Source organism: Halichoerus grypus, chromosome 3 (assembly GCF_964656455.1).
Source record: "Halichoerus grypus chromosome 3, mHalGry1.hap1.1, whole genome shotgun sequence".
NCBI classification, from domain to species: Eukaryota; Metazoa; Chordata; class Mammalia; order Carnivora; family Phocidae; genus Halichoerus; species Halichoerus grypus.
The window spans coordinates 62,018,725-62,035,604 of NC_135714.1; the positions used below are offsets into that span (position 1 = coordinate 62,018,725).

General features: G+C 39.5%; 1 protein-coding gene across 2 annotated transcripts in view; it reads left to right on the plus strand.

The window, feature by feature from the left end:
- Positions 1-793: 793 nt before the first annotated feature.
- MRPL1 (mitochondrial ribosomal protein L1) overlaps positions 794-16,880 on the plus strand; it is a 92,687-nt gene continuing 76,600 nt past the window's right edge. The window contains exons 1-2 of one of the 2 annotated variants that reach the window (XM_036104731.2): positions 794-992; positions 16,192-16,303. In XM_036104731.2, coding sequence (XP_035960624.2) covers positions 953-992; positions 16,192-16,303 — 152 coding nt within the window. In that variant the 5' untranslated portion in view covers positions 794-952. The other variant, XM_078068822.1, reaches the window with a different exon arrangement.

A 16,880-nucleotide genomic window follows, 5' to 3' on the forward strand; every position in this document is an offset into this window, starting at 1 on the left:
GTGTGTGTGTGTGTGTGTGTGTGTGTGTGTGTGTGTGTGTGAGAGAGAGAGAGAGAGAGAGAGAGAGAGAGAGAGAGAAGGGATAGAGGAATCTTGGCAGGGTGTTGAGGCTGGGAAGATAAACAGAGGCCAGAAGGGAGCTCCAGAAGTAGTTACTGGAGGGCTTTATTTAAACTGGAAAGCGATATAATCTGCGATCAGATTTTTTTTAGATTAAACTACGCTGACAACAGCTGTGACGTAATGGAAAGGATACTGATTTTTTTTTTTCCAGCTCTAATAACCTGTGCGTAGGTCTCAAGACCTGCCATTTTAAAACCAGAAGAGTTATATAAATTTTTTTCAAGTATTATTCAATTGATCCTAATGGCTCAGCTTGCCAGCAGAAGGAAAATATAGAGCTGATTAATGTTAAGATGAAGTTAAAACTACGCTGATCTCGAGTTGAGATAAAAAGAAAGTTTGTTGGGGCACCCGCCTTGGGCGGTAGTGGAAAGTTTGGTGATTTTAAAGTTTTTACAAGGCTGGCAATGGGGCGATGGAAGCTGGTCAGATTCTTCAGATTTTGTTTTTCATGCTTTCCCGGGGACTCTCTCAATATATTAAAATTATCGTCCTGAGTACAACTGAAGACTCAAAAAGGAAAGAAGAAATAAAATAGGGTAACGCCACAGGACCATATTTTCCATGAGGGCAGATTTCTCTGAAGTTGGTTTAAGCTGTCGTACCGGAACCACGAAACAGAGGGTCCTAGCACGGAAGACTGACTGTAACACCGCCACGGGGCACCGGCGTCGTTCGCGGTTCCTTGGCGGCTTGAAAGCCTATTTTGGTTCCCGCCCCTTTTCCTCTTGCTCTTTCTAATCCTTCCCCCTCGGCAATTCCGGACAGGAACCCTTTTTAATTTCTTCTAAGTTGAAGCGTAGGACCAATTTCGCCAACACAATCCGGAATGGTCAACATGGCGGCCGCCGTAAGGTGCCTCGGTAGAGGTAACCCAAGGAGTTATCTGGGCTTGGGGGGAAAATAGCTCTGGTATGGAGTCTCCTGTTGTAAGCCGGACTCTCCTAGGCACGGGTCTGCACTGGGGGCTCGAAAAGCTTTTCAGGGCTCTAGGTTCTCCAGAGGGTTATTACTACTTAAAGCGACCTTATCAGATGTTTCACTCCTTTCTGGAGCGTTCCTAGGGGTGGAGAGGGAGGGAGATGTGCACTGCCCGTTCTCCAGCCACCCCTAGGGACGGAGCTGAAGACGCGGTTCTGTCTCCAATACTGGCGGTGTGGGCTGCGCGGGAGAGTTTGATAAGCGAAGTGAGTTCTGGTATGGAAAAGGTGGTATGTTTAAGTGATCTACGTCTGTAAACTTTAACACTTTACAAAATGCTTGTTGGTGCTTTGGGAGTACATCGTTGCAGGCAATTCTAATTCTTAAACGTCCAGACGTTGTCTAATTCGCATCAACATTTATCATTTGCAGACTAATTGTGTAGTACTTCTTGTTAGCAGCTCTTTTCAGCAGTTAGTAAACTCCAATTTATTGTCTAGGAGGACAGCCCTTTTTTGGTACAATGCTTTTTTTTTTTTTTTCTTGTACAGTGCTTTTTAATTTTTGTTTGGTGTTTTTGAATGTGCCCGGCTAGCTCAGTCGGTAGAGCATGAGACTCTTAATGTTTGTTTGGTGTTTTTTGAAGCACTGATACGTATTGTTATTTAATTAAGGTAGCTCTTTAGGTGGAGGCAGTAGCCAGCATCACTCCCATTTTACGGAGGAATCAACTGATCCTGTTAAAGTATGTGGTAGCCCTCGGATAACTAGTAAGTGGCAGGGGCAAAACTGAAGCTTCACTCCTAGGCCAGTGATTTTTTTTTTTTAAACTACATGTTAGTTTTCTCTTTGAGCTTCTTACAGGAACGCCTAGTGTTAAGACAGGATTCTGTGTTTGGGATAGTTGTTTAAAAGAGTGGTGGCAAGAGATCATAGCAGACCCTGATAACTACTAAGTGAGCAAACCAAAAAGTGTATCTTTACTGAAAAGAGACTTATGGTATTTTCTTCATGTATGACAGAAATAACATGATGTTAGACAAGTCAAATAAACCAAAAAGAGAACTGAAGATTATCATTCTCTCCTTGCCACTGTTTTCTTCTCTTGGCTTCTAGGATTCCTGACTCTTGATTTTCTTTTTATCTCACCTGTCATTTCTCACATTACTTTGCTGGCTCCTCCTCTCCCCAATCTCTTACCTTGGAATGTCTTAGGAGCCAGGATCCCATCTTTCATCTTCATGTCTTTTGTATATAAATTCACTCCTCTTGTGATTTCATCCAAGTCTCCTGGCTTTGACTATTTTCTATATCATAATGGCTCTCAAATTTATGTCTGCAGTTGGGACCTCTTGTGGACTTTAGATTCTTAAACTCATCTGCCAGTTCTAGATCTCCACTTGTTCATCTCTTTAGCACTTAACACTTGTCTAAAATCAGACTCATCATAGCCTGCAGTTTTCCCCATCTCATTTCAGGGTAACTTCATCCTTTCAGTTGTCTGGGCCAAAACCTCAGAATATCCTCAACTCCCCCTCTTTTTCCCACACTTCACATTAAATGGTTGACAAATCTGATTGGTTTTACCTTCGAAATAAATCCAAAATCTAACTTCTCACTATACTATAGCAACTACCTTACATGCCATTACCATTCCTCACCTGGATTTCACTGTATTTTCAACGAGTATGAAATTGGTCCTTTAAGAACTAAGTCATGTTACTCTTGTGCTTGAAACTCTGCAAGGCCTCCCCATTTTTCTTAGTCCTTAGAATGGCCTACGGGTGTGCTGTCTTTATTATTATCCACTATTGAGCACTTCAGATGTGGTTAATCTGAATAGAGTGTGTCAAATACACATTAGATTTTGAGGACTTAATACCCAAAAAAGTAAAATATCTGAATTTGTTATGTTGGTAACATGTTGAAATGATAATATTTTGGGGTATTAGCTATAATAAAATATGTTAATTTTTTTTTTTAAGATTATTTATTTATTTGTCAGAGAGAGAGACAGCGAGAGCAGGAACACAAGCAGGGGAGTGAGAGAGGGAGAAGTGGGCTTCCTGCCGAGCAGGGAGCCCGATGCGGGGTTCGATCCCAGGACCCTGGGATCATGACCTGAGACAAAGGCAGATCCTTAATGACTGAGCCACCCAGGCGCCCCGATATTTTCATTTTTAAATGATCCCTCTTACTAGTAGGTAGAAAAGAAATGGAGAAGACCAAGAGTGGAAGATGGAATAGTTTGAAATTTGTTGCAGTAATCTATGTGGTAGATGATGGTGGTGTGGACTATGATGGGTGTAGTGGGAAGGCAAAGACTAGATGGATAAGATCTCCTAGGGAAATTGAAGATTATAGAACTCTAAGCTTTCAGTATCAGATATAAGAATAAGCTAGGAAAGGAGATGAAGTAATTTCCATCTCATTGCCAAGGGGTGGGAGAGGTGGGAGTGACTTCTGAGAACGAGTACAGATTCAGGTAGATTCCTAAGTCCTTGAGATAATTCTGTTTTCTCTGAAGTAGCAAGTGAGGTTATCTGCTAAGAGTGAAGGGAGAAGAAATATGTTAAAGGAGTGTAATAATACAGATAGACAAAATGACCCCAGAGGGATTGAAAATACAGATATTATGGCCTAACAGTGCTATTTAAATATAGTTGACCCTTGAACAATGGAGGGATTAGGGGTGCCCCCCCAACCCCATGCAGTTGAAAATCTGCATATAATATTTTTTTGAGTTTCTTTCTTTATTGAGTCTACCTCCAGCCAGGGGAACAGCGACAGACCATGGTAACTGTCACACATCCTCCCTCCCCACTATCCCCCCACCTTGCCATAATTTTTGACCCCTCAAAAACATAACTACTGATAGCCTAATGTTGACTGGAAGCCTTACTGATAACAGTTGATTAACACATATTTTGTATGTTATATGTATTATATACTGTATTCTTATAATAAAGTAAGGTAGAGAAAAATATTAAGAAAATCGTAAGGCAGAGAAAATACATTTACAGTACTGTATTTATTGAAAAAAATCTGTGTATAGTGGACCCATGCAGTTCAAACCCATGTTGTTCAAGGATTGCTGTAGTGGTATTTTTGTAATTTGGTTTTTATTAGTCTGTCACAGTTTCATAGATTTTTTTTTTTTTAAGATTTTTTATTTATTTATTTGACAGAGACAGATATAGTGAGAGCAGGGACAGAAGCAGGGGGAGTGGGAGAGGGAGAAGCAGGCTTCCCGCAGAGCAGGGAGCCCGATGCGGGACTCAATCCCAGGACCCTGGGACCATGACCTGAGCCGAAGGCAGACGCTTAACAACTGAGCCACCCAGGCGCCCAGTTTCATAGATTTCTGTTGAAAAGTTCGATTTCTGGTTGTCGTGACTTGGGGATTTTAAATAGTAGTGGTTGATTGTTTTATAGTAGGTTGCAATTGATGTATTCGAGAAGATTATTATTTTGAGGACCTTACCAAAGTTGTTGGGTTCTTGTTTAGTACAATTAGAATTATTTTTTATTGTTTGGAAGTGTTTGCCCAGCCTTGAGTGGATAATTGCTGTTCCTTCATTTACCATGTATGATTTTTTGAAGGTAGCTGGCTTCTTTGAAAATGTGGAGGATCTCTGAAATTGTTGCATACCAGCATAGCCCACTAAATTTGAGATTTATGAGGGCAGGTACTGGATCTCTTAGTCTATTTCCCTCTTCTTCCATAGCCATTAAAGCCCTAAAATTCCCAACATTAAACAGGTTTCCTACACTGCCCCAAATGTTATTCCTGTATGTTCATAGCATTCAGTTTTAGTGATTATCTTGTACTTCAACTTTCTCTTGAAAGATAGGGATGAAATTAAGTTGTTAGGCATGTGGCTTTGATGGTATTTGAACTGATGATAAGAAGGAGTAGGCTAAGGGAAGATACGAAGATGGCCCATCCCAGTCAAATGTAACATTAAATGCAATGGCACAGAGGCAGCAATTAACTTGAGGGATTCAAGGGTTAGAAAGTAGGATCATAGTGAGCAAGTCCTGCTATTGAGTGATAGGCAGGAGCCAGCTCACAGAAAGCCTTGTAGACCTCAGTAAGGAATTTGTACCTATTCTACATGCACAGTGCTATGCACTTGGAAACTTACTGATGAAATGAATTCACTTGATGTGTAGATAAGTATTATAATTCCCATATTACTGGTTGTTGCATGGTTTTATATAATGAATGGATTTTAAGATTAGATTTTAAGTCATATGAAAATCTAGTTGTAGAGTACTAATTTAAAAAAATTGAGTTGAAGTCCATTCAACAGAAAAGACAATTTAGAAGGCCAAAAATATGGAAACTTACTCTAATGTATAAGAAAAATGCAAATTAAGACAATTCTCCATACCATCTTTCATTTACTAGATTGACAAAGACCAAAATGTTTGGTAACATACTATGTTGGCATAAATGTGTGGAAATTGGGGCGCCTGGATGGCTCAGATGGTTGGGCGTCTGCCTTCGGCTCGGGTCATGATCTCCAGGTCCTGGGATCTAGCCCCACGTCAGGCTCCTAGCTCAGCGGGGAGTCTGCTTCTCCCTCTCCCTCTGCCTCTCCCCCTGCTTGTACTCTCTCTGTCTCTCTTGCTCAAATAAATAAATAAATAAATCTTTAAAAAAGATAAATGTGTGGAAATAAGCAACCTTTTCATTGCTGGTGGAACTGTATATGGCACTGTCGTTATGGAGAGCAATATTTATCAAAATTACAAATGTTCATATCCTTTGACTCAGCAAATTTACTTGAAATTTATTCTGTAAATATATTCGTATGTGTACAAAATGATGTTTACACCAGGTTATTTAACACAGCACTGTTTATAATAGCAAAGTATTATAAATGACCTAATGGTTGGTCATTGATTAAGTAAATTATACAACCACACAGTGGAGTACTTTGCAGCTGTAAGGAGATAAAGGCTTTATGAACTGATAGGAAGTTATCACTTTTTTTTTTAAAGATTTTATTTATTCCTTTGATAGAGTGAGCGAGAACACAAGGAGGGGGAGCTGCAGAGGGAGAGGGAGAAGCAGGCTCCCCACTGAGCAGGGAGCCCGATGTGGGACCTGATCCCAGGACCCTGGGATCATGACCTGAGCCGAAGGCAGATTCTTAACTGACTGAGCCACCCAGGCGCATTGGACATTATCACTTTAATATATACATATACATACACTTTTATGAAAGGCCTACATGAAATTATGTATATACACCTCACATAAATGTGTGTATTTATATCTACATATGCGTGTGTGTGTATATGTGTGTGTGAAAATAGACTCTTAACTACCATTAAGTGAGAAAGCAAAGTGTATAGAATGGTGGGTAGAATGTACTACCATTTTATTGAGGAGGGAAATAATATGTCTACAAGGATGCACAAGAAATTGCTAACATGGGGCGGGGCAATGCGGGGGGCTAGTGGTGGGAGGAAGACTTTATTTTTGAAGAATTTATTTATTTATTTGTCAGAAAGAGCGTGTGCACAAGCAGGGGAGTGGCAGGCAGAGGGAGAAGCAGGCTCCCCAGTGAGCAAGGAGCCCGCTGTGGGACTCGATCCCAGGATGCTGGGATCATGACCTGAGCCGAAGGCAGACGCTTAACCGACTGAGCCACCCGGGCGTCCCCCTCCCATTTTTTTAAAAAAGATTTTATTTATTTATAAATAAACAAAAGACACAGAGACAGACACAGAGAGAGAGATAGCGAGAGCAGGAATACAAGCAGGGGGAGTGGGAGAGGGAGAAGCAGGCTTCCTGCTGATCGGGGAGCCCGATGTGGGACTTGATCCCAGGACCCTGGGATCAGGACCTGAGCCGAAGGCAGACGCTTAACCGACTGAGACGCCCAGGCGTCCCGAAGACTTTATTTTTGTGTTTTCTTTTGTGATTCTTAAATAAGGACATTTTCTTTGTATTTCTGCATGCAAAAGAATATAACATATATAAAGAAAAATGTAAAATTCTGAATACTATTAATCTTAAAGATATAGAACATTATCAATTCTTCAAATGCCCAAGTGCCTTTTTCTTTCATCTCCTTCTTCCCCAGTAGTAAACACTTTCCCTGAATTTCTATTTTATCCCTCCCTTGTTTTTATGTATAGTTTTAATGCACACACATACATACAAATAATATATATATCCATACAGTATTGATTAGTTATGCATGTTTTTGAACTTAAAATAATACCAAATAAATTCTTCTACTTACTTTTTTTGCTCAAAATTATGTTTGTGAAATTCATCCATATAACATATAGTTTAGTCATTTTTACACTTCTCTAGCTTTCCATTATAGGAATATACCACAATTTACCCATTCTACTATAGATGAATGTTTGGGTTCTTTTCTGCAGTTTTGCCATTACAAAGATGTTATGATGATGATGATGATTTATTTTAATTCCAGTATAGTTGACATACAGTGTTATATTAATGTTTCAGGTGTACAATATAGTGATCTAGCAATTCTAAATATTGCTCAATGCTCGTCATGATAAGTGTACTCTTAATCCCCATCACCTATTTCATCCATCCCCCCACCTACCTCCCCTCTGGTAACCATCTGTTTGTTCTCTATAGTTAAGAGTCTGTTTTGTTGTTTTCTCTTTTTTTGGTTTGTCTCTTTTTTTCTTTGTTCATTTGTTTTGTTTCTTAAGTTCCACATATGGGTGAAATCATATGGTATTTGTCTTTATCTGGCTGACTTGTTTCACTTGCTGTTATAATTTTTAGATCAATCCATGTTGTTGCAAATGTCAAGATTTCATTCTCTTTTTATGGCTGAGTAATATTTCATTGCATGTATATATATATACACACACACACACAGACCCCACATCTTTTTTATCCATTGATTGATCGATGGATACTTGGGCTATTTCCAAAATTTGGCTCTTGTAAATAATGCAGCAGTAAACATAGGGGTGCATATATCTTTCCGAATTAGTGTTTTCATATTCTTTGGGTAAATACCCAGTAGTGGAATTAGTGGATCATATGGTAATTCATATGGTAAAAAATTTTAAATTTTTTTTCTATTTTTTATTTTTTGAGGAACCTCTGCACGGTCTTCAGAGTGGCTACACCAGTTTACATTCACCAGTAGTGCTCGAGGTTTCCTTTGTCTTTGTATTGTTGCCAACACTTCTTTCTTGTGTTGTTGATTTTAGCTATTCTGATAGGTGTGAGGTGCTATCTCATTATAGTTTTGATTTGCATTTCCCTGATGATGAGTGATGTTGAGCATCTTTTCATATGTCTTGTTTTATGTCTTTTTTGGAAAATGTCTGTTCATGTCTTCTACCCATTTTTAATTGAATTATTATTGTTGTAGAGTTGTTTAAGTTCTTTATATATTTTGGATACTAACCCTTTATTGGATATGTCATTTGAAAATATCTTCTCCCATTCAGTAGGTCATCTTTTAGTTTTGTTGTTTCTTTTGCTGTGCAGAAGCTTTTTATTTTGATGTAGTCTCAATAGTTTGTTTTTGCTTTTGTTTCTCTTGCCTCAGGAGACATATCTAGAAAAATGTTGCTACAGCTGATGTCAGAGAATCTACTGCCTGTTCTATCTGCTAAGATTTTTATGGTTTCGAGTCTCACATTTAGTGTTTTTTTTGTTTTGTTTTGTTTTAAGATTTATTTATTTTAGATAGTGTGAACAGGGGAAGAGGCAGTGGGAGAGGGAAAGGAGAGAAAGAAACTCAAGCTGACTCCCCTCTGAGCATGGAGCCTGATGCAGGGCTCAATCCCACGACCATGAGATCATGATCCGAGCTGAAACCAACAGTTGAACGTTAAACCAACTGAGCCACCCAGACACCCCTTGCATTTAGGTTTTTAATCCATTTTGGATTTATTTTTGTGTATGGTATAAGATAGTGGTCCAGTTTCATTCTTTTGCATGTGGCTGTCCAGTTTTCCCAGCACCATTTGTTGAAGAGATTGTCTTTTTTCCATTGCATATTCTTTTTTTTTTAAGGTTTTATTTGAGAGAGAGTGCAGAGCGAGAGAGAGAGCGAGAGAGAAAGAGCACAAGCAGGAGGGAGGGGCAGAGAGAGAGGGAGAAGCAGGTTCCCCACCAAGCTGGGAGCCCCATATGGGGCTCGATCCCAGGGCCCTGGGATCATGACCTGAGCCGAAGGCAGACGCTTAACTGACTGAGCCACCCAGGTGCCCCCCATTGCATATTCTTACCTCCTTTGTCAAAGACTAATTGACCATGTAATTATGGGTTTATTTCTGGGCTTTCTATTCTGTTCCATTGATCTATGTGTCAGTTTTTTGTGCCAGGACCATACTGTTTTGATTACTGCGGATTTGTAGTATATCTTGAAATGTGGGATTGTGATACCTCCAGTTTTGTTTTTCTTTTTCAAGATTGCTTTGGCTATTCAGGGTCTTTTGTGGTTCCATACAAATTTTAGGCTTATTTGTTCTAGTTATGTGAAAAATGCTGTTGATATTTCGATAGGGATTTCATTAAATCTGTAGATTGCGGGCGCCTGGGTGGGTCAGATGGTTAAGTGTCTGCCTTCGGCTCAGGTCATGATCCCAGGGCCCTGGGATCGAGTCCCGCATCGGGCTCCCTGCTCCGTGGGAAGCCTGCTTCTCTCTCTGCCTCTGCCTCTCTGTCTCTCTGACTCTCATGAATAAATAAATAAAACATTAAAAAAAAAAAAATCTGTAGATTGCTTTGGGTAGTATGGACATTTTATTTTATTTTATTTTTAAAGATTTTATTTATTTATTTGAGAGAGAGAGAGAGAATGAGAGAGAGAGCGCATGAGGAGGGGAGGGTCAGAGGGAGAAGCAGACTCCCCGCCGAGCAGGGAGCCTGATGTGGGACTCGATCCCGGGACTCCAGGATCATGACCTGAGCCGAAGGCAGTCGCTTAACCAACTGAGCCACCCAGGCGCCCTAGTATGCACATTTTAACAATATTTGTTCTCCCAACCCATAAGCATGGAATATCTTTCCTTTGTTTGTCTCATCTTCAATTTCTTTCTTCAGTGTTTTATTGTTTTCAGAGTACATGTCTTTCACCTCCTAGGTTAAGTTTATTCCTTTGTATTTTATTATTTTTGGTCAAGTTGTAAATGGGATTGCTTTCTTAATTTCTTTTTCTGCTATGTCCTTATTAATGTAAAGAAATGCAGTGGATTTCTGTATATTGATTTTGTGTCCTGCAACCTTACTGAATTCATTTATCAGTTATAGTAGGTTTTTAGTGGAGCCTTTCCTCTTTTCTTTATATAGTATCATTTTATCTGCAAATAATGAAAGTATGACTTCTTCCTTACTGATTTGGATCCTTTTATTTCTTATTGTTGTCTGATTTCTGTGGCCACGACTTCTAGTACTATGTTGAATAAAGGTCATGAGAGTGAACATCCTTGTCTTGTTCCTGATCTTAGGGGAAAAGCTCTGTTTTTCCTCATTGAGGATCATGTTAGCTTTGGGTTTTTCATATATGGCATTTATTATGTTGAGGTATGTTCCTTCTAAACCTACTTTGTTGAGGGTTTTTATCTTGAAGGGATGTCGTACTTTGTCAAATCCTTTTTCTGCATTTATTGAAATGATACTGTGTTTTTTATTCTTTCTTATTTATGTGATGTATCACATTGATTAATTTGAGAATATTGAACCACCCTTGCATCACAGGAATAAACCCCACTTGATTGTGGTAAATGAGTTTTTTAATGTATTATTGGATTCAGTTTACTGATATTTTGTTGAGGATTTTTGAGTCTATGTTTAGAGATACTGACCTTTAGTTCTCTTTCTTTGTAGTGTCTTTTTCTTGTTTCAGCATCAGGGTAATGCTGGCCTCATATATTCCTTTTATATTTTTTGGAATAGCTTGAGAAGAATAGGTAACTCTTCTTTAAATGTTTGGTAGAATTTATCTGTGAAGCCATCTGGTCCTGGAGTTTTGCTTGTTGTTTGGACTTTTGATTACTGATTCACTTTCATTGCTGGTAATCGATCTGTTCATTTTCTGTTTCTTTCTGCAGTCTTGGTAGATTATATGTTTCTAGGAATTTACCCATTTCTTCCAGGCTGTCCAATTCGTTGGCATATAATTTTTCATAATATTCTCTTATAATGTTTTCTATTTCTGTGGTGTCAGTTGTTATTTCTCCTCATTTCTGATTTTGTTTGAGTCTCTCTCTCGCTGTCTCTCTCTCTTTTGATGAGACTGGCTTAAGGTTTATCAATTTCATTGGTCTTTTCAAAGAACCAGTTCTTGGTTTCATTGATCTGTTCTATTGTTTGTTTGTTTGTTTTTAGTTTCATTTATTTCTGCTCTAGTTTTTATTATTTCCTTCCTTCTACTGGTTTGGGGTTTTGTTTGTCCTTTTTCTAGCTCCTTTAGGTGTGTGGTTAGGTTGTTTATTTGAGATTTTTCTTGCTTCTTGGGATAAACCTGCTATGAACTTTCCTCTTAGAACAGCTTTTGCTGCCTCCCAAAGATTTTGACCACTGTGTTGTCATTTTCATTTGCATGTATTCTTTGATTTCCTGTTTGATTTCTTGGCAACCCATTCATTGTTTAGTAGCATGTTATTTAACCTTCACGTATTTTTGTTTTTTCCAGATTATTTTGTGGTTGATTTCTAGTTTCATAGTGTTGTGGTCAGAAAAGATGCATGGAATGACTTCGATGTTCTTGAATTTGTTGAGATTTGTTTTGTGACTTAATATATGATCTATTCTGTAGAATGTTCCATGTGCGCTTGGGAGGAAGGTATATTATTCTGTTCTATTCTGAATATATCTGTTAGATACATCTCGTCCAGTGTGTCATTCAAAGCTACGGTTTCTTTGTTGATTTTCTGTTTGGATGATCTATCCATTGATATAAGTGGGGTGTTAAAGTATCCTACTATTATTGTGTTACTATTGATTATTCCCTTTATGTTTGTTATTAGCTGCTTTATATATTGGGTGCTCCCATGTTGGGTGCATAAATATTTACAATTGTTATATCTTCTTGTTTTGTTTTTCCCTTTATGATTATATGGTGTCCTTCTTTTTCTCTTGTTACAGTCTTTATTTTAAAGTCAATTTTGTCCATTATAAGTATTGCTACCATGGCTTTCCTTTCACTTTCATTTGCATGATAAATGCTTTTCCATCCCTTCACTTTCAACCTGCATGTGTCTTTCTTTTTAATTAATTAATTATTTTTAAAGATTTTATTTATTTATTTGTCAGAGAGAGAGAGAGAGAAACAGAGAGCGAGCACAAACAGGGTGAGGGGCAGTGGGAGAAGCAGACTCCCCGCTGAGCAGGGAGCCCAAAGCGGGACTCGATCCCAGGACCCCAGGATCATGACCTGAGCTGAAGGCAACCGCTTAACCAACTGAGCATTGTCCCCTGTTCATCGGAATCTGGCACTTCAGGCATGTCTCCTGTGAGTGTTGCATGTGCCTGGCTGTTGTGGCTGAGCCATGTTTGCCTTCAGTCCAGTCATCTGCAGTGGCTCTCTTTGCCTATTGTGGGCAGGGTTTGGTCCCTGTGTTGTTAGTGGACTGGTCTGGGGACACCTTGGGCTTAAGTTGAGTCAGACCAGGCATTTGCCAGAGATGCAGTAGCACCTAACTGCAGGTGAATGTGGGGGCAGGGTGCTTGGTGCCAGCAAGGTCCAAGCTGACAGGACTGGACCTCCAGCCCAGGAGACTGAGGCAGGTTGTATTGGAGGGGGCAGATCTACAGAAGTGCTCTGGGTTGGGATGCATGGTGTTAGCAAGGTTTACGTGGGTCTGTTGTGAGAGGAGACCTGGATCAGAGGCCTGGCTGGAGGGGGCATGTCAGCTGGAAAATGGGGGTGAGGGGGTGGGGGTGGGGATGGCGGCAGGGTCAGGGAGAGTGCACTGTTAGCAAGTTAGGTAGCAGGTGTTGGTGCTGCACTGGTTGCCAAAGGTATTAGTGTGTTTATGCTGGGGGTGAGTCATGAGAATGGTACCTGCTAGTAATTTTGTTCCTGGAGAGGTCTCCCAAAGATCCCTGCCTCTCCAGCACATGCTCTGAGATTTGTATAAACAAATCTCCCTCTTGTACACCCCAGGCATTTTTCAAACTGCTGCTTTTGTGCTGTATCTGCATGGGGGCTGTTTGTTTTGCTGTCTCTTTAAGGGCGGGGACTCAGTTTCTCTTGCCCTCCTGGCTCCCTCCTGTTTCTCACTCCTGGCTCCCTCCTGTCTCTCACTCCCGTCTCTCCCATAAGCCTGTTGATATTTAAACTTCCAGATGTTAAGCCTTGCTGATTGTTAAGAACTCCTGAAATTCAGCTCCCCTGGTTTTCAAAGCCAGATGTTATGGGGATTGGTCTTCCCTGTGTGGGCTCCCTGGTGTGAGGGTCTGTTTCTCTCTCCTCTCTGTGCCCATGGTGTTCCTCCCTCCTGTGGACAGTCCTGCAGGTCCATTTAGTTCCCAGCCACATCTCTGTCCTTCCTACCTTCTTCAAAGTGGCCTCTTCTCTACATTTAGTTGTGGAGTCTGTTCTGCCAGCCTTTGGGTCATTTTCTGGGTTATTTATACTGAATTGGCTGTTACCTAGTTGTGTCCCCAGGATGAGGTGAGCTTATGGTCCTCTTACTTTGCCATTTTCCCCAGAAGTCTCCTGATGTTATGATGTTGTTATTTTTGTGCATGTCTCTTAGTACACATGTGCAGGAGTTCCTCTAGGGCATATTCCCAGAAGTGGAATAACTGCATCATTGATATGTGTATGCCCACCTCATTGAATTATGCCATATTGTTTTCCAAAGTGGTATTCCAATTCATACTCTTATCTACTATGTGTAAAATTTACCCTTACTTAACATTTTCAGCAATCCCAGACTTTTTTAAAAAAGTTGCCAATCTGATGTATGTAAAACATTGCTACTTAAATGATCACATCTAGAAACTGTTACCTGTCCACAATTTAATCAAAGCGCTGCTTGCTTTACTGAAGTCTTGTGAAAAAAAATATTGTCAGCTGCAGTAAATAATATACTTAGTAATGTGGTTGATTTACATGCTGATGTAATTTTAATTTACAGGCCAACTGACCACTCTTTAAAAAGCAAGGTGGAATGATATTTTATTGTGGTTTAAATTAATATTTACGTGATTACTAATGAGATTGTGCATTTTCCCCTACATTCATGTATCATTTATGTTTCCTCTTAAATTAGAAACTTGTTTATCTCTTTAGTTTATTTTTTATTTTTATTTTTTATTTTTTTTAAAGATTTTATTTATTTATTTGACAGAGACACATCAAGAGAGGGAACACAAGCAGGGGGGAGTGGGAGAGGGAGAAGCAGGCTGATGCAGGGCTTGATCCCAGGACCCTGGGGTCATGACATGAGCCAAAGGCAGACGCTTAACGACTGAGCCACCCAGGTGCCCCTCTTTCATTTACTTTTTAATTGGGTTGATCTTACATATTCTGGATACTAATCCTTTGTTATATAGGTTGCTATTCTGTTCTTCCAGTTTTTTTTTTTTTTTTTTATTTGACAGAGAGAGAGACAGCCAGAGAGGGAACACAAGCAGGGGGAGCAGGAGAGGGAGAAGCAGGCTTCCCGCAGAGCGGGGAGCCTGATACGGGCCTTGATCCCAGGACCCTGGGATCCTGACCTGAGCTGAAGGCAGATGCTTAACACCTGAGCCACCCAGGCGCCCCTGTTCTTCCAGTTTTTGGCTTGTCTTTCACTTTCTTTAATAAACAGATGTTCTTAACACTAATAAGTCACTTTTTGGCTAGTGCTTTTGGGTTTTGTTTGTGAAATTATTCCCTCCCAAACAGTCAAAAAGATATTTTCCTGCATTCTAAAAGTCTTTAGTTTTGCTATTCAAATGTAAATCCTTAGTCCACCTAGATTTGATGTTTGAGTGTGTGTGTGGTGTGACATAGGGATCTAAATATACTCTTTTCCGTATGGATAATCCCTTTCCTTAACACCACTTAATTGAATTATTCGCATAGTGATTTGTAATAGCATTTGTCATATTTCCGATATCCACATGTGTATGGGTTTGTTGCTGGGCTCTCTTTACTTTGTTTGTCTTTCTATACTTGTGCCAATAGCCAAGTGTCTTAATTACCATAGCTTCATAACAAGTTGATACCTGGTAAGGCAATTCCCTCCACTTTGCTGTTATTCTTCAGAAGTACTGTAGGCAACTCTATGAATGTATAGCATATATGTTTATTATGTAAATAAAGAAAATTTAAATTATTATTATTATTGTTATTAGATTATTTATTTATTTATTTGACAGAGAGAGACACAGTGAGAGAGGGAACACAAGCAGGGGGAGTGGGAGAGGGAGAAGCAGGCCTCCTGCTGAGCGGGGAGCCTGATGTGGGGCTCGATCCCAGGACCCTGGGATCATGACCTGAGCTGAAGGCAGACGTTTAACGACTGAGCCACCCAGGCGCCCCTAAAATTTAAATTATTAAAAAGAAATTCAGGATACATATACATATTACATAATAGTAGAGCTAACATACTCTGTTGAGCCTGAACTGGATTAAGTTAAAAATAAGTGAAGACAGGGGTGCCTGACATGCTCAGTTGGTAGAGCATGTGACTTTCGATCTCGGGGTTGTAAGTTCAAGCCCCACGTTGGGTGTAGAGATTACTTAAAAATAAAATCTAAAACAAAAAAGTAAATGAAGACAGAATTGTTCAGTTAGATGTTTGATTGGCTTTAGTTTCAAGAATTGCAGTTTCTACTCTTAGTTTTTTGTTTTTAAGATTTATTTATTTATTTGAGAGAGAAAGAGCACAAGCAGGAGGGGCAGAGGGAGGCAGGGAGAGAATCCGAAGCAGACTCCACACTGAGCACGGAGCCCAACACTGGACTTGATACCGTGATCCTGAGATCACGACCTGAGCTGAAACCAAGAGTTGGACACTTAACTGACTGGGCCACCCAGGCACCCCTACTATTACACTTTTTAAAGAATGGTTGAGACTCCGAAAATACTGACTATTTTTGTTTTGAAAAACATTGATTAAGAATGTAAAAATTATGGATGTAATGGTTAATATTAATATTTTACATGTTTTTTTCCTTTCAAGTCTTGATACATCATCAAAAGCATAGTCTTTCCAAGATGGCTTATCAGACACCTCTTTATCCTTGTTCTGTATATGTTCAGGTGCCCAGCAGACATTTTGCTGCTGCTACAAAGTAAGTATTTTTTTTATTAATTTTGTTTGCTTTCATTTAAAATTTTGATTAAAAAACATTATGCTTTTGTTCCATAAAGATGTATAGGGACATACAGTTGTGAAAGTTAAACATCTCTGCTTTTTTTGACCCTTTGTAGTTGTAAAGGAAAATATGACTTATAGTAATACTTAACATTTATTGAACACTGACATTCAATGGCTGATTTAGGTTCCGCAGCTACTTTATGTGGAAGCTGTTGTTAGCATGTTCTTTTTTGAGTTGAAGAGCATGGCGTTGAAAGATTATGTAACTTGCCTAGGTTCACAGAGGTAGTAATTGTTGGAGCTAGGACTTTGTGACATAATAAATATTTATATTGGTCTCTGCCTCCAGTTCCTGATACAGAGCTCCTAAAATTCCTGTAATCTTCTGAGTGATAGGGATGCTAGGAGCATCTATTATTCTAATATTTGGTCTTTGACCCAGTTTCTGATACAGAGCTCCTAAAACCCTTGTAATTTTCTGGGTGATAGGAGCATATTTTGTTCTATTTTTTTTTTTTTTTTGCATCTTTTGTTCTAATAAGGAACTCTTG